This window comes from Eretmochelys imbricata, chromosome 7 (assembly GCF_965152235.1).
Source record: "Eretmochelys imbricata isolate rEreImb1 chromosome 7, rEreImb1.hap1, whole genome shotgun sequence".
In the NCBI taxonomy this organism is placed as follows: Eukaryota; Metazoa; Chordata; order Testudines; family Cheloniidae; genus Eretmochelys; species Eretmochelys imbricata.
In genome coordinates, this window is record NC_135578.1 from 75,378,768 (window position 1) to 75,393,818 (window position 15,051).

At 40.7% G+C, this 15,051-nt stretch overlaps 1 protein-coding gene across 1 annotated transcript in view; it reads right to left on the bottom strand.

The window, feature by feature from the left end:
- The window catches only part of CCSER2 (coiled-coil serine rich protein 2), a 131,341-nt gene that overhangs the window by 100,410 nt on the left and 15,880 nt on the right, over nt 1-15,051 (bottom strand). Inside the window, exon 3 of the mRNA XM_077821506.1 lies at nt 10,640-10,845. Within this exon, the coding sequence (XP_077677632.1) occupies nt 10,640-10,845 (206 nt within the window). The remainder of the gene's footprint in view (nt 1-10,639; nt 10,846-15,051) is intronic.

Consider the following 15,051-nt stretch of genomic DNA (forward strand, 5'->3'; position numbering starts at 1 on the left):
ACATGTCAGGGTCTTTCTGGTTGGCCTACAATCTGCTGCTGACAGGGAGGCTAAAGAGATGGGACCTATGAATCCCTCCACCCTACACCAACTGCTGAGCTGAGGATTCTCTTACTCCAGCCTAGAGATGGTCCCGAGTACAGGAAAGGATTGTAGGATGAGGAAAGATTCAGATTACTTCTTCCTCTAACTCAGTGGTCCCCAACCTTTATAGCAACCAATATTGCTATTCCCAGAAGACTGTAGTGGGTGCCAGACACCCTGCCACCGAAATGCGGCAGCGGCAAGAAGCGTCGCTGCCGAAATGCTGCCGGGAAATGGCAATGTTTCTCGGCAGCAGGGTGTCCTGTGGGCACACAAAAATGCACCGGCGGGCGCCCAGGCGCCCATGGGCACCACACTGGGGAGCCCTGCTCTAACTCATCTTGCAGCTATCTCATGCTCTCTAGCTCCTAACTTTTAAGTACGTCTTGCTTACTCTTGAGACAAAAACCTTGAGAAACGTTTTTAAACTTAGATGTCACCCTGTATGTGAAAAATTGGGATTTTTTTCTTCAAAGATCATTAACCTCTCTGTTAAAATATTGTTCTTAAATATGTTGTGGCCCCAGCTACTTCAGGACCATAGCCTTTACTTTCTGTTATAGAACAATGGCCTGGCTTCTCATGAGATCAGAAGTGAGGATTTACTAAGTAAACAAAGATTAACCAAATTTCTGTTCTCATAAGGTGAGCAACCCCTTTTAAAAACAGTTCCCATGACTCAGAGCACCTCATATTTATTGGTTGAAAATGGTCATCTGATGGTAATTCCATGAAAGAATGGCAATGTATACATTAACTTGCATATAAAGTAATACCTCAAACCTAATCCAAAAGGAAATATCCCCACAAGAATACTGACCTATAAAAACTGAGGTTTATGCGCGCGCACACACAGCGCTAGAGTCCCAGCAGGGAAATATTGGTAACTGCCCAAAGAGCTTACCTCCTGACCTAAGCAGATGAAGAAGAAAACCTCCCTACTACCCCACCCAAAAAAAACAAACAACAACAACAGTAGCAGTATTGAGTGCTGAGAAACTCTATGCATTCCCAGAGATCACGTCTCTCCTGATGCCCAGCTGCTATCATAGCATGCAGAAATGTAAGCTAGGATTTCTAAATGCTATGCTCGTTATCCGGGAGGCTGGAGAAGGAGGGCTACAGAAGCTGGGAACACAAAGTGCTCAAAGCTCTGCATGGTTTTGGGGAGGGGTTACATGTGCACATGCATCTCTTGTTCACCTGTTCAGCAATTAGTAAAATTGCAGCATAACAGGCCTCCCACTTCCTGTACAGTCCTTCATGCCCACAGTTCCCTTTGCAGCAGCCTCCCTCTGTTCTCCCTCTTCAGGGCCCCTTATAAGAAAGGCTATGGGGCATCTGTAAGTCCTACCGCCCTCCACTTTAGGCTGGTTTAATACCTCCGAACAGTTCCAAACAGTCACACCAATAAGGTACACATTTATTTTTGACTCTTTGGTCTTCCATATGGAGTTCTTCCCTTGACACAGCCTGCTCTTCACTGGGTGGCTTTTCATAGCTTTCTCTCCCAGGAGTTTAGCCTTCTGGCTCTAGCCTCCTTCTCTTGCCGGTATTTCATCTGTTCTGAGGGAGAAGGCAGTCTGCATACTGCCTTCTTCCACAGAACTCTTCTCCAGTGGCTGGAAAAGAGGCTAGTCCTGCCCCACGCTACACTGCAAGGCTCCTGATCCTGAGCATCCTGGGGTTTCCCCTACTCCAACTCCTAATTCCCCAGGACCTTTTCCTCTCTTCCACTACAAGGCCATTTCCTTGTTCATACCAGTCCCCTAGAACATGGTCTTCTGGCCCTCTCTCCACTTCAAGGGCCAGTATACTCCATTACTTGCAGCCCTTTTATCATATGAAAGGACTTCACTAATATCATGCCTACGAAACATTAGTTCTGTAGTCCCTTTAAACAGAACAAGTTCAGTAAAGAGGATACATTCTCCTTTTGATTTCCATATATAAAGAGTGCATATGATAAGGAGTCTTGTCATACCATTCCATGGAGTGAACCATCCAAATGTAAGTCACCAAAACCCCTTTATAAACCAGACACTTGGTCAACTGTTCTCATAATGGATGTATACGGTGCACTAAGTATTTCAGTTTGTCCTTTTTTATAAGAAGACGTTTCAAACAGTTCTAGTTTCATTTCAAACACTGAGTTCTTCATATTAAGCCATAATGTTAATGTATATAAAATTTACTTGAAAAGTATTAGCTGCAATAGAAAAAGGTAAGTGGAAAGGGAGTCCTTAGATAATTTTACTTTTTCTGCTTTGGATATTAAAAGTAAACATTTTAAAACTCTACATACATTTGATCAAATACCACCATGTTACTTGATTCTTGCCTGCAGTTCGATGTACCTCTCTCCCTCTTCCCCACAGTTTAAATTAAGCTAGGATATAGAAAAATTCTGACTGAACACAAATTGTTCATAATATGCAAGTGTTACATTAAACATCTCTTATTTAGATTTATGACAGTATCAATTTGAAGTGTCAAACTAAAATTTGAGAGTTTGCTTCCCAGAAAGATCTTTAAAAAGCTAAGACAAGCTAATTGACACTAAATGATTTGTCAGTAATTAAGTTACAGTAACGGAAACGTAAAGAGTACCATGGCTAATTAACCTTACTTTTTTTTTTTTTTTTTTTTAAATTTTAGGGGAAAAGTTTAAAGCAAAAAAGTAACTTTCTTCAACGTTATATTTCAGCCTGCTTATTTAAACCTTTAAAAAGGTGGGTAATGTTTAACCTGAAAAAGGGTTTGTTGCATCTAACAGACGCTAATCCAGAAGCTCCCTTTCCAGCAGAGATTTAGTCACTGTGGAAATCTAAATATCAGAAGATTCCAGAGATATCCTGAATCTGAGCCAGTACAAGATCTTCAACTTGAATTTACTCCTCTTGGGCTCCTTTGCACTGGAAAATATTTTATTAAAAAACCCACAATATTAAACACAACTTGGCACTCAGTGTAGATAAAAACTGGCATTTAATATTGTGTCTGCTGCTCCTGGCTGACAACATTAAACACAGTCCTTATATACAAACATGTTAACATTTTCTCACACAATGTCATCTTCCAGTGTGGAGAAACCATTTTAGTCATCAAAAATTTAATCTTTATTTTGAACATATTCAGAACACAAAGTAAGACTATTAATTATCTCAAGCTTGCCAAGGTAGAAAGGACAAAATAATTTTAAGGATGGTCTGGGGGTGGGGCGATGTTTTGAGAAACCTTGTACACGAACAACTATTCTGTTTTTGTTTAAGTGGAAGAGGTCAGGAAGAATCTCCATTAATGTTGTGTATTTCAGGCTATGTTAATTCAATGGGTATTTTAAAAAGGGTTTCCAAATAAAATATGCAAAGAATTAGCAATTTTTGTATGTATTATACAAGACTAAATTTATTTGGGGGGGGGGGGGGAATATTGACAGTTCAGTCCAAGATCATATTTCAAAGGAGCAGATAATGAGAGGTTTTGTTTACTGTGCTCCTATGAAATGACATGATTTCATCCTCAATAGCTATTACAAAGGTCACTGTGGAATCTGTCAGACAGTTAACCCTCAGTTGCATGTGAATACCACATTCTTACTGGGGAGGAGCTAATTCTTGGCAGCTGATACCTGAATGAGCATAATAAGGAAGCTGCAATAAAATAGGTTATCAGGAAAAATGGGGGTACAATTAACCTGTTAGAGTAATAAGCGCCCAGGCATACCTTTTTGCTTAGTTCTATAAATTGGAAATCTTGTCTTGTCAAGTTTACAGAGACATAATAGTTTAACAACCACATTTAAGGCTTTTACATCTATTTTTGTAATCAGACCCTTTAAAAATTTCCAATTTCTTTTTTTAATTACAAGCCAGATTTTTATTACATTTACTTGTGCAGTGACATTGGAATCAGGAAGTCCTTTAATTATAGGTTCTTGGTCCCTATTTCCAAGCCTGCTGGTGACAGGACATATATGAAAGCCCACAACAGGCAAGAACCTTAACTCATACCCCGCAGTTCTTTTAATAGTCAACACATTAGGCAGGATCCCATCTCTCATCAAAACAGCAACTGAGGGGTATTGAAGTCAATGTAATACCTTGTTAGCAAGTTGTATAGTTCAACTTGTGATATTACACAGTTTTTTATACTGTCTGTGATATTGCCATCAGAAATGGCTTTTGAGGCATCAATTTTCTCTCACTGATATAAAGTGAATAAACAAAGGGAAAGCATCAGCACATTGGTGTTATCTGAGCAGTGGGGATCAGGAGCTGTTGAAAGTAAAAGATGGTAAAAACCACTTTTAGTTGTTTTAAAGAGGGATTTGTTGAGAAATCCATGTAATTCATTGAATTAAACATGTACACGGTCCATGTGGGCTGATTTTTAGTCTAAATGTGACTAGTTGGGGAAAATCTATGTACAATTTATTAATTATGGTGGATGTTATGAAGTCACAAAATTGTGTTATCACAGAAAATCTCGACGTGGATGTGCAATCCCCCATTTTCTGACACTGCGTGCAGCACATCTCTGCCAGACCAGGGACAACAGTCAGTTGTTACACCTTAATGGCCACCTATTCAGGGGGCAAAATCTTGAGACAGCTAGGTGACTGAAATTGGAAGAAACTAGTCCCTCCAATTTCTCTTCAGGGAGGGAGTGGAAAATCTTCAGCAGTAGAAGAAAGAAACCAGGTGGGGACATATAAACTCAAGGAACTCAGGTTTCAGAGTAGCAGGATCTGATGAAGTGAGCTGTAGCTCACGAAAGCTTATGCTCAAATAAATGTGTTAGTCTCTAAGGTGCCACAAGTCCTCCTTTTCAGGGAACTCAGTCACACAAGGCGGCTTAGACAGGAGAGAGGGGCATGCTTTCATACTAAGGGTGTCCTGTTTAACTGCAGGACCAGCTGAGGTCAGAGAAATCAACCCGACCAAGAGAGGCTCTATGATTCTGAAGAAAAACTGCATGAGAAGGATCCCAGAGGACTCTATCCAAGCCCCAAAACATCTCTCCAGAGTGATGAGACAACCAAGGCAGAGAAATGTATATAGGTGTACTTATTATTTCGGTTAGATCTCTCTCATGCTAAGTTAAGAGTAATGATGTTTAGAATCCTGCATGAAGTAAGTCTGTCCATCTGCCATCATTATTGCATGCCCCTGAATGCTACACTGTAAGCCCAGAGTACCCACACAGCTGGAATTATGGGAAAGGATGTGCTTAAACAATAGAAAGGCTGAGGGGTCAACATTGGTCCCAGGAATTAAGCAACTGAACTGCCGGGTCTGAGCAGGGAATGCTAGACATAGGATCTCCATGCTGAGAGTGAGAGACCCCAGCCAGAGGCTGTCTGGACTCTGTTCACGCTCAGGAGCCTTAAAGAGCACACAGCCTGGTGAGCGTCCAGCCAGTAAGGGAACTGTGTGATACAAAGGATTTAATTTGTTTAAATCATATATTGGTGTTAGTATTTCAGTATCATGAACTATAATGTGAAAACACAAGAGGAATTTAGCTTATAAAAATGTAATTTATCCTCAGATACTCTGCATTTGGTCAGCAACTTACCCAAGGAGATCAAAGACTTTATGAACATTCATATTAGTCTGCAAGACAATTTTAGGAAACCTCACACTGTTTCTTGTAACATTAAAGTATTACAAAATTTCTCCCAACTCACATAAAACGGAGAGCCTATACTAGCAAAAGCAGCACATCTATCACATTCTAGAGAACTAATGCCACTGTAATCTGAATGTTCTCCTTCCAAGAATCAAGAACACCTGATGTGCTTGTCAGTCATGACATATTATTCCCACATGGTGCGCGCTGTTTAAACTTGGATTTTTCATCTGCCTCTGTCATGACAAAGATCAGCAGAACAGAGAAGCGTTTCAAAGTCCTTCAATGGCATCGACAACCACCTGCTTGGAACCACAGAAGCGCATATCTAGGAGCACTAAATGCACTTATTCCTTTTTAAAAAAGAACTAGTGCAAAATTAACTAAGGGAACACAGAGAAAATGGAAGAACAATACTGCAATTATCTTAACACCTGCTGCATATAAACAAGGAAACCAAAAGAGGTTGTGTCACAAACTTACACAGCCTTGCACCTAACTTCCTGATCCAGAAGAGCACAAACACAAAGACAGCCCTTGACAAATCAGATGTCAAGAATTATAACATTCATAAACCAGTCGGAGAACACTTCAATCTTTCTGGTCACGCAATCACAGACATGAAGGTCGCTATCTTAAAACAAAAAAACTTCAAATCCAGACTCCAGCGAGAAACTGCTGAATTGCAATTCATTTGCAAATTGGATACTATTAATTTAGGCTTAAATAGAGACTGGGAGTGGCTAAGTCATTATGCAAGGTAGCCTATTTCCCCTTGTTTTTTCCTACCCCCCCCAGACGTTCTGGTTAAACTTGGATTTAAACTTGGTGAGTGGTCAGTTTGGATGAGCTATTGCCAGCAGGAGAGTGAGTTTGTGTGTGTGTGTGTGTGTGTGTGTGTCCGGGAAAAAAAAAAAAGAGGGGGTGGGGTAGGGTGAGAGCCTGGATCTGTGCTGGACATGGCCCACCTTGATTACCATGCACATTGTAGGGAGAGTGGTCACTTTGGATGAGCTATTGCCAGCAGGAGAGTGAGTGAGTGAGTGAGTGAGTGTGTGTGTGTGTGTGTCCGGGAAAAAAAAAGAGAGGGGGTGGGGTGGGGTGGGGTGAGAGCCTGGATCTGTGCTGGACATGGCCCACCTTGATTACCATGCACATTGTAGGGAGAGTGGTCACTTTGGATGAGCTATTACCAGCAGGATAGTGAGTTTGTGTGTGTGTTTTTAGGAGGGAGCTGAGGGGGTGAGAGAACCTGGATTTGTGCAGGAAATGGCCCACCTTGATTATCATGCACATTGTGTAGAGAGTTGTCACTTTGGATGGGCTATTACCAGCAGGAGAGTGAGTTTGTGTGGGGGGGGTGGAGGGTGAGAAAACCTGGATTTGTGCTGGAAATGGCCCAACTTGATGATCACTTTAGATAAGCTATTACCAGCAGGACAGTGGGGTGGGAGGAGATATTGTTTTATGATCTCTGTGTGTATATAAAGTCTGCTGCAGTTTCCACGGTATGCATCCGATAAAGTGAGCTGTAGCTCACGAAAGCTCATGTTCAAATAAATTGGTTAGTCTCTAAGGTGCCACAAGTACTCCTTTTCTTTTTGCGAATACAGACTAACACGGCTGTTACTCTGAAACCTGCTTTCTGGCTGGCTCACATACGTTCTCACTCAAGAGCACAGTTCCGCAGAACAGAAAACAAGATTTTTCTTCAAATTATCATGGTTACTTCTGCATTTTCAAGCTAAAAATAATTAGTGGTTTATCCTGAAGTAATAGAGATAAAATTTAGTGCTGTATACAGTAGCTGAAACCACAGCTCGCAAACAATGACCACTAAAAGGAAATTCAAAATGCATTGAGAGTTACAACTTCCCCCACAAATTCTAAGAACATGGCTGAAAATGTCTATACACTGCAAGAATAAAAGCAACCTTTTTGCTATTTCCCCCCTTTAAGGTTGAAACTTCAAAGTACATTAAGCACTAAAATTGTGATAAAGAACTAATTTTTAAAAGAGGTCAAACTCAGAAATAAAGAATATGAAAAATGACATGAATATCTAAATTCAGTGATGAACCCTGTTCAGGGGGAAAAAAACCTTGTAATAGCTATCAAGCCCTAAGCAGCAGCAATCTACTTACAGTAGACACAGGAAAGAAGAGACCACTCTGATTACATTAATGCCACAGCACTCAAGACACTCATCACAAGGAATTTTTATAAATTAGTAAATGATCTTACTTATGCTATTCACTACTTCTCACAGACTCATAGCTATCAATGTCAGAAGGGACCATTATGATCATCTAGTCTGACCTCCTGCACAATGCAGGCCACAGAATCTCACCCACCCACTCCTACAATAAACCTCTCACCTATGTCTGAGCTATGGAAGTCCTCAAATCATGGTTTAAAGACTTCAAGGTGCAGAGAATCCTCCAACAAGTGACCCATGCCCCATGCTACAAAGGAAGGCAAAAAACCCTGAGGGCCTCTTCCAATCTGCCCTGGAGGAAAATTCCTTCCTGACCCCAAATATGGCGATCAGCTGAACCCTGAGCATATGGGCAAGATTCACCAGCCAGATACCCAGGAAAGAATTCTCTGTAGTAACTCAGATCCCACCCCATCTAACATCCCATCACAGGCCATTGGGCCTATTTACCATGAATAGTTAAAGATCAATTAATTGCCAAAATCATGTTATTCCATCATACCATTTCCTCCATAAACTTCATTGTTTCCATTGAAAGAGTGTGAAAACATGCTTCTATTGAATGAATACTTCAGGGTATATTTTCTGTTCAAAACCATGTCCAACTCCCACTGGTAGTGATCCAATTTATATGTATACATCAAAAGATTAGCCACACAGATCAGAGACCTAGGGAAGCAGAATTCTTCACTTCAGAGAATATCTACTAGAATACCTTAAGTTTCTCATAAAATGTATATAATAAATAAGTATTTCAATATTTACTACATCAAGATGTATCAGGACATCATTCACTTGTTTAACAGCTCACATACAACTAAGATTTTTGAAGGGACACTACTTCACTCAGGACATCTTTTGGATTGTCTTGTAATATTTTTTGATAAATTTTTAACATTAACATCTACACAGCCTCCTTCATCCACAGAATTTGAAAGTGCTTTCCAAAATATATATATTTCCTGTGGTGAATTGCACAATCATGAAAATATATATTCGTGGTTGTGCAATTCACCACAGGAAATTGGCAGCTGTTTAAGAGAACCCAGAAACATTACACAATAGTTTAAAGACGCAGTGAATACCATCATGGGTAGCTGAAACTTTTCAGCAGAATTTGGCTAGGACCACAATGTCACATCTCATAAGACGTTATGTTCCACTTGCAAAGAACCAGAGCAGAGCACTGACTATGCAGAATCACCGTCTAGTTTTCACTGACACCACTTCAACACACAAGTTGTCTCTAGATTACTCCCATCCCAGCACTGAGCAAGACTGATCCTGCTTACCTTTTGAAGTATGACTAAGTCAGTCAAAGATGATGATCGGGTTGCAGTTTCTGTATTTGTCTTAACATATTAAAAAGTGTAATCATATTGGTGATATCACAACAAAAATAAACTAGATTGTGGTTTTCATTTTTATTTTCCAGTGGATACTAACCACATTTGTCCACATACTCTCCAACATGGAGGAAAATTAGTGCAAGTTACCTATTCCTGCTTAGAGCCCTATAGACCAACGTGACTCTTCTTCTGGAAGGGATCAGTAAGTCAGGCCCTGTCAGTTGAGGGACATGTCACTCTTGTTCCACAGATATGAACCGTGAAGCAAAGGATGAGCAAGATGCTGTGTGCGCCATGAACCCAAACATTTCTCAAAAAACAATGTAATACTTCTGAAATGCCTCTTTGGCCCACTAGGAAATCTGAGGCTGTCTGTCTGAACATAGGTGAAGAGTCAGCAGTGGTGCTGAACTTTCCCACTGATACTGAACAACGTTTCATTTCCAGACAGACACAGGTAAGAGCCACACTACCAAACATGCCATCTGCACCGGAAATGAAGTCTCAGATGAAGGCAGATGATCCCTCCTACTACATATTAAGCTGCCAATCACTGTAGCTGTTCATCTCATATACAAACGCTAGACATTAAACTAGAAGCCCTGTCCTAGTGAGGAGCTAGAGTTGCGGTCTCCAAAACAGGTGTCTGATGATCTAGAAAGCTTGCTTACAGTGTGATGAAATATAGGTTCAAAGGGGATTTATTTAATAGATTGGCAGGCCAGAGGAACCCGTTATTCCTGTTCCCAAGAACAAGCTCTACCTCAGGCAGAAGGGGCTGAGATCATCTCCTCATCCTCTATGCTCCTAGGCAGACAGGAAATACTGAACATGCCAATTTGAGGAAAATAAGCCCATTGTTGTTTCTTTAGCACCACATTGGAGGAGGAAGGTGGTACTCTAACCAAGCTCAGTCCACAATATCAGGAGTAAGTAAATGTTATATATTTCACCACTAACTACTTTTTAAAATGCACACTAGCTATAACACACTCCCATTTATCTACATTCGGGGTGGGGGGTGAAGGGGGAGACATCTAAAACTTTTGGAAAACCAGGCATTCAGATAAACAGAAGTGCTATTAACTAACATAGTGCTACATAAAGGATACACTGTGAATTTGGATAGCTAGGATTTTCAAATAAAGGGAATTCAGATAATTGGAATTAAAGGTTATTCTTATTGTAGGTCCTTTGTCATTAGGTGGGCTCAGAATATCCAGATTAGGATATATATTACAAAGATATAAATTAAGGAGTAATGAGGAAACGTAAAAATTCTGTGAAAATTAATACTTTCTGCAATATATTAAGCTAACAAAAATCTCAAAGAGCCGTAAGAACATATACATACTATGCTGTTCATTTCAGAAGACTCATAACTTCCACATGGATGGACACTCCCAATGGGCTCCAACCCTTCCTCGTCCCACATATACGTTCCATCGGAACTATCAGATGGAGAAAGTTCAAAAGAAGAGCCAGCTCTGTAGTCCATGTCCGGAGAAATCAAGTTGTTCCCAATAGTATGCTTTGTGCTTTCATTCTTGTCATCTACTGCTTAAATAAAAACAAAAACAGTCAATAATCCAAATGATTTAGATTGAAATTAGCAGTTATGTTCAGTGTTATTACCATGTAAAAGGATCTGAATGGAAGTGGTGTTAATGGATATTAAAACATTCTCTAAAGTCATCAATACTAAGGTTAGTTAAAAAAAAAACAACACAACTTTTCCTCCCCCAGTATCAGGATGTTATAAACTCAATATACCCACAAGTACCTTCTACCAACCTCCAATTTTTTTTCCTCTTCCAGCCCTGGAACAATTCTAACAGAGTGAAAAGTATTTCTTAAAAAGAACAAGTGACTTAAAAAATTGTGAATTACTCAAGTATGCTGAGCCCAGACAGACAGATTTCAACTGGCAGAATAGTAATACCTCTCAAGAAAAAGGAAAACTTGTGCAATGAAATGCCCATTAATTAGTGGAAGAATGTAGGATATTAAAAAACTGTGCCAAGCAATTTCTCCTTATGCAAAAGAGCTTAAAAACGAAAGTTGTTTTCCAAGAGCTAGGCAATCTTCCTCCACAAAAATAAACTTTACTGACATTGATTATATTAGTCTAAGTTACGTATCTACTATACATTTCTAATAACAATGCTATGATTGGACATAATAAGCCCATGTTTACAGGCATTTAAATGTGGCTGAGTTAATTTGTTTCTGAACCTTTCTTAAATAGCAAGGTTCAGAAATAATTAGTTGCCAATCGTGATTTTTTAAGAAGTTATTTTAACATGATCTCTCACTTTTTTCTTACTGTTTGCAGGAACCCTGCATTCTGGCAGGTTCACACATCAGCAAGGTACAGGGTTAACAATGCAGTTTCTGCTTCAGAGAAAACAGCTTGCTGATAATTTTTCAGAGACCAGAAGCCAAAAGAGACCCGTGGGGGAGCAGAGAGAAAAAGGAGTAACATGTACCCCACCAAGAGTTTGGTAAAAAAGGAGAGAAACATCACTCCCTCTCATCCCAAAAGAGAGAGATGTCAGGAGGCTGTGGATGGGAAAAAGAGACACATGTACAACAGAACACTACAAGGGAGTTTACAGCCTGTTTTAGCAAGACTAGCCCTGAGCTGTGCTTGATGTTCCTCCCACGGCCATCTGTGGAGAACCTGAAGAATCACTTGTTCTCCCCTCCAAGTAGCCTTTAAACTCCCACCAGGAATGGGAGAGGAAACTGGGCTTGTGGTCCCCCTGAATTCCCCAGCCCCTCTGAGTGGGGCATTCACACACCCCAACCTCGGAAGATCTGAGAAATTAAAATTGCCATGAATTTATTCCTCAGTGTGAACCAGTGCCTCTGATTTAAACAAGTTTCAGAGTAACAGCCGTGTTAATCTGTATTCGCAAAAAGAAAAAGGAGTACTTGTGGCACCTTAGAGACTAACCAATTTATTTGAGCATAAGCTTTCGTGAGCTACAGCTCACTTCATCGGATGCATACTGTGGAAAGTGTAGAAGATCTTTTTATATACACACAAAGCATGAAAAAATACCTCCTCCCACCCCACTCTCCTGCTGGTAATAGCTTATCTAAAGTGACCACTCTCCTTACAATGTGTATGATAATCAAGGTGGGCCATTTCCAGCACAAATCCAGGGTTTAACAATATTACAACAAAAAAACTTCAAATCCAGACTCCAGCGAGAAACTGTTGAATTGGAATTCATTTGCAAATTGGATACAATTAACTTAGGCTTGAACAGAGACTGGGAGTGGCTAAGTCATTATGCAAGGTAACCTATTTCCCCTTGTTTTTTCCTACCCCCACCCCCCCACGTTCTTGTTAAACCCTGGATTTGTGCTGGAAACGGCCCACCTTGATTATCATACACATTGTAAGGAGAGTGGTCACTTTAGATAAGCTATTACCAGCAGGAGAGTGGGGTGGGAGGAGGTATTTTTTCATGCTTTGTGTGTATATAAAAAGATCTTCTACACTTTCCACAGTATGCATCCGATGAAGTGAGCTGTAGCTCACGAAAGCTTATGCTCAAATAAATTGGTTAGTCTTTAAGGTGCCACAAATACTCCTTTTGATTTAAAAAAGTTTGTTTTAAAAATCATGTACTATTCTAATGGCATAAACTATCTCTTTTGCTTGTGTGCATAAAAGCACTTGTGCAAATCTATCTGGGGAAAGGGGCATGCCACCTCCATGGCATACTGATTTCCCCTGGCAGATGCCATCAGGTGGGACACCTTCCCCTTCTGTAGGTGCTATATAAATCTAAGTTACTGCTATGTGAAGAGGGACTGGGGATCTCTTTGGGGATTTATAAAAGCATGTACAATCTCCAAATGTGCTGGAGTTGTTTGCCACTGGAGCCATAACTTAAAATTCTTAACTTGTTGTAAATTCCTAAACATAATACAAACTTATCCTTAGGAATTTGATGTTATGGCTCCCATAGCAAACAGCTCTGCCATAATTTTTTAAGCATGTATAGCAATAGGTGCTAGAACTAGGGGTACTGCTACATCCCCTATCTTGAAGTGGTTTCCCTCATATACATGGTTTACAATTTGGTTCAATGGCTCTCAGCATCCCCACTATACAAATTGTTCCAGCACCCCTGTGTATAACACATTTATCTGTTAAAAGTGCTCTGACGATGTTTAGGCTATTAGATTAGACACCTGTTTAGAACCCACAGTTCTAAGAAAGAGGGCAGATCAGGACAAAGCAGTAAATGATTCTCAGGCTCATGCAGGGTATTAGAGGCACTGATCATGCACACAGACCCAGAGTGTGATGCAATATCAGCTCTGAAGAAAGGTATTTCCTAGTATACTGCAAAAGCTGCAAAAAGCAAAATGAATTAAGTAATTCCACTGCAAAAATAATGGATAAAACAAAAAGAGCTATGCTAATAGTGCAGATTTTTAAACTATGTTTAGCTTTAGTGAGAAGTGTCGTTTTTACCATAAGGAGTTTTCATTAAGCTCAAGCAACACCAAATGGGTCAGTATTTCATTGGATTCCTATCTTGTATTTCAGCATTATATGATAATTGACATTTACTAATACTGCATTGAAATAAATGTCAAAGATAAGCACAATTCACTCTTGAGAGCCATCAACTGAAACTTAAGTTCATTACGTTTAAAAAAATAATTAGAACATGAATTGCCACCGTCAGTTTTTCCTTTCTAAAAATATCTAAAACAGAACAACAGTTTTTCTTTTGGACGACAACTCAGTTTAACATCTTATATTAGTAGTATTCAATGTTTGTACAGAAGACTGGAAAATACAGTATCCAAGGCCAGGGATCATTTATCAATCATTAATAATAATTTATATAGGACTTAATACAACTAATTTGGGAATATAGAAAAACTAGTTTTACTTTACGATGATTTAGATAAATTAGAAATACTTACAAACAAGTTAGTATTTCAAACAGAAACTTATTTCTCTACATAAGATACTCCTGAGGGAATTCTGCACCACTGCGCATGTGCAGAATTAATGTCCCATGCAGATATCTTTGCTTCCCCGCAGAAAAATGACTTTCTGACAGAGAAGCAAAGGAAAACTGCAAGAGCAGTCATGTACCACTCCCTAGCTGTGCAGGTACATCGTTTCAGACACCCACAGAAGCCAACGGAGAGGTAAACCACCATAGGGCTGGGAACACCACAGCCAGTGGCTTCTACCTGAGCTGGGAGCAGCTGCTAGCTGGGCTGGAGGCAGGAGAGGATGGGACTTCCTCTTCCCCTGCAAGGAGTGGCTGGGGCTGTGTCAGACCCACCCCCAGAAACCTCCCCCAGCTGCAGGAAGCTCAGCATCCTCCCCTACTTCCTGCTCCCCATCACTCCTCAGCTGTGGGGGGAAGGCTCACTGTACAGGAGCTGCTCCCTTATCTGCCCAACCCCCAGGCATCTGGATCTCCCATACCCAGACACCCCCACCAAACCCCACCCCATACACCCAGAACCCCCCTAGCCCTCCGTACCCAAACCCCACAGAACCTCAACCCCTGCATCTGGAGCCCCTCTGCACCCAGACCCCCTTCTGAACCCCCACTCCTGAACCCAGACCATTCCCCACTGAGCCCCCTGCTCTCAAACCCCGACCCTGATGAGCCCCACCCCTATGCACCACCCTGAGCCCACGCCACTGACCCCCAACTAGCTGGACCCAGACCCCCAACCCACAAAGCACCACTCCCCCAACACCCAGGCCCC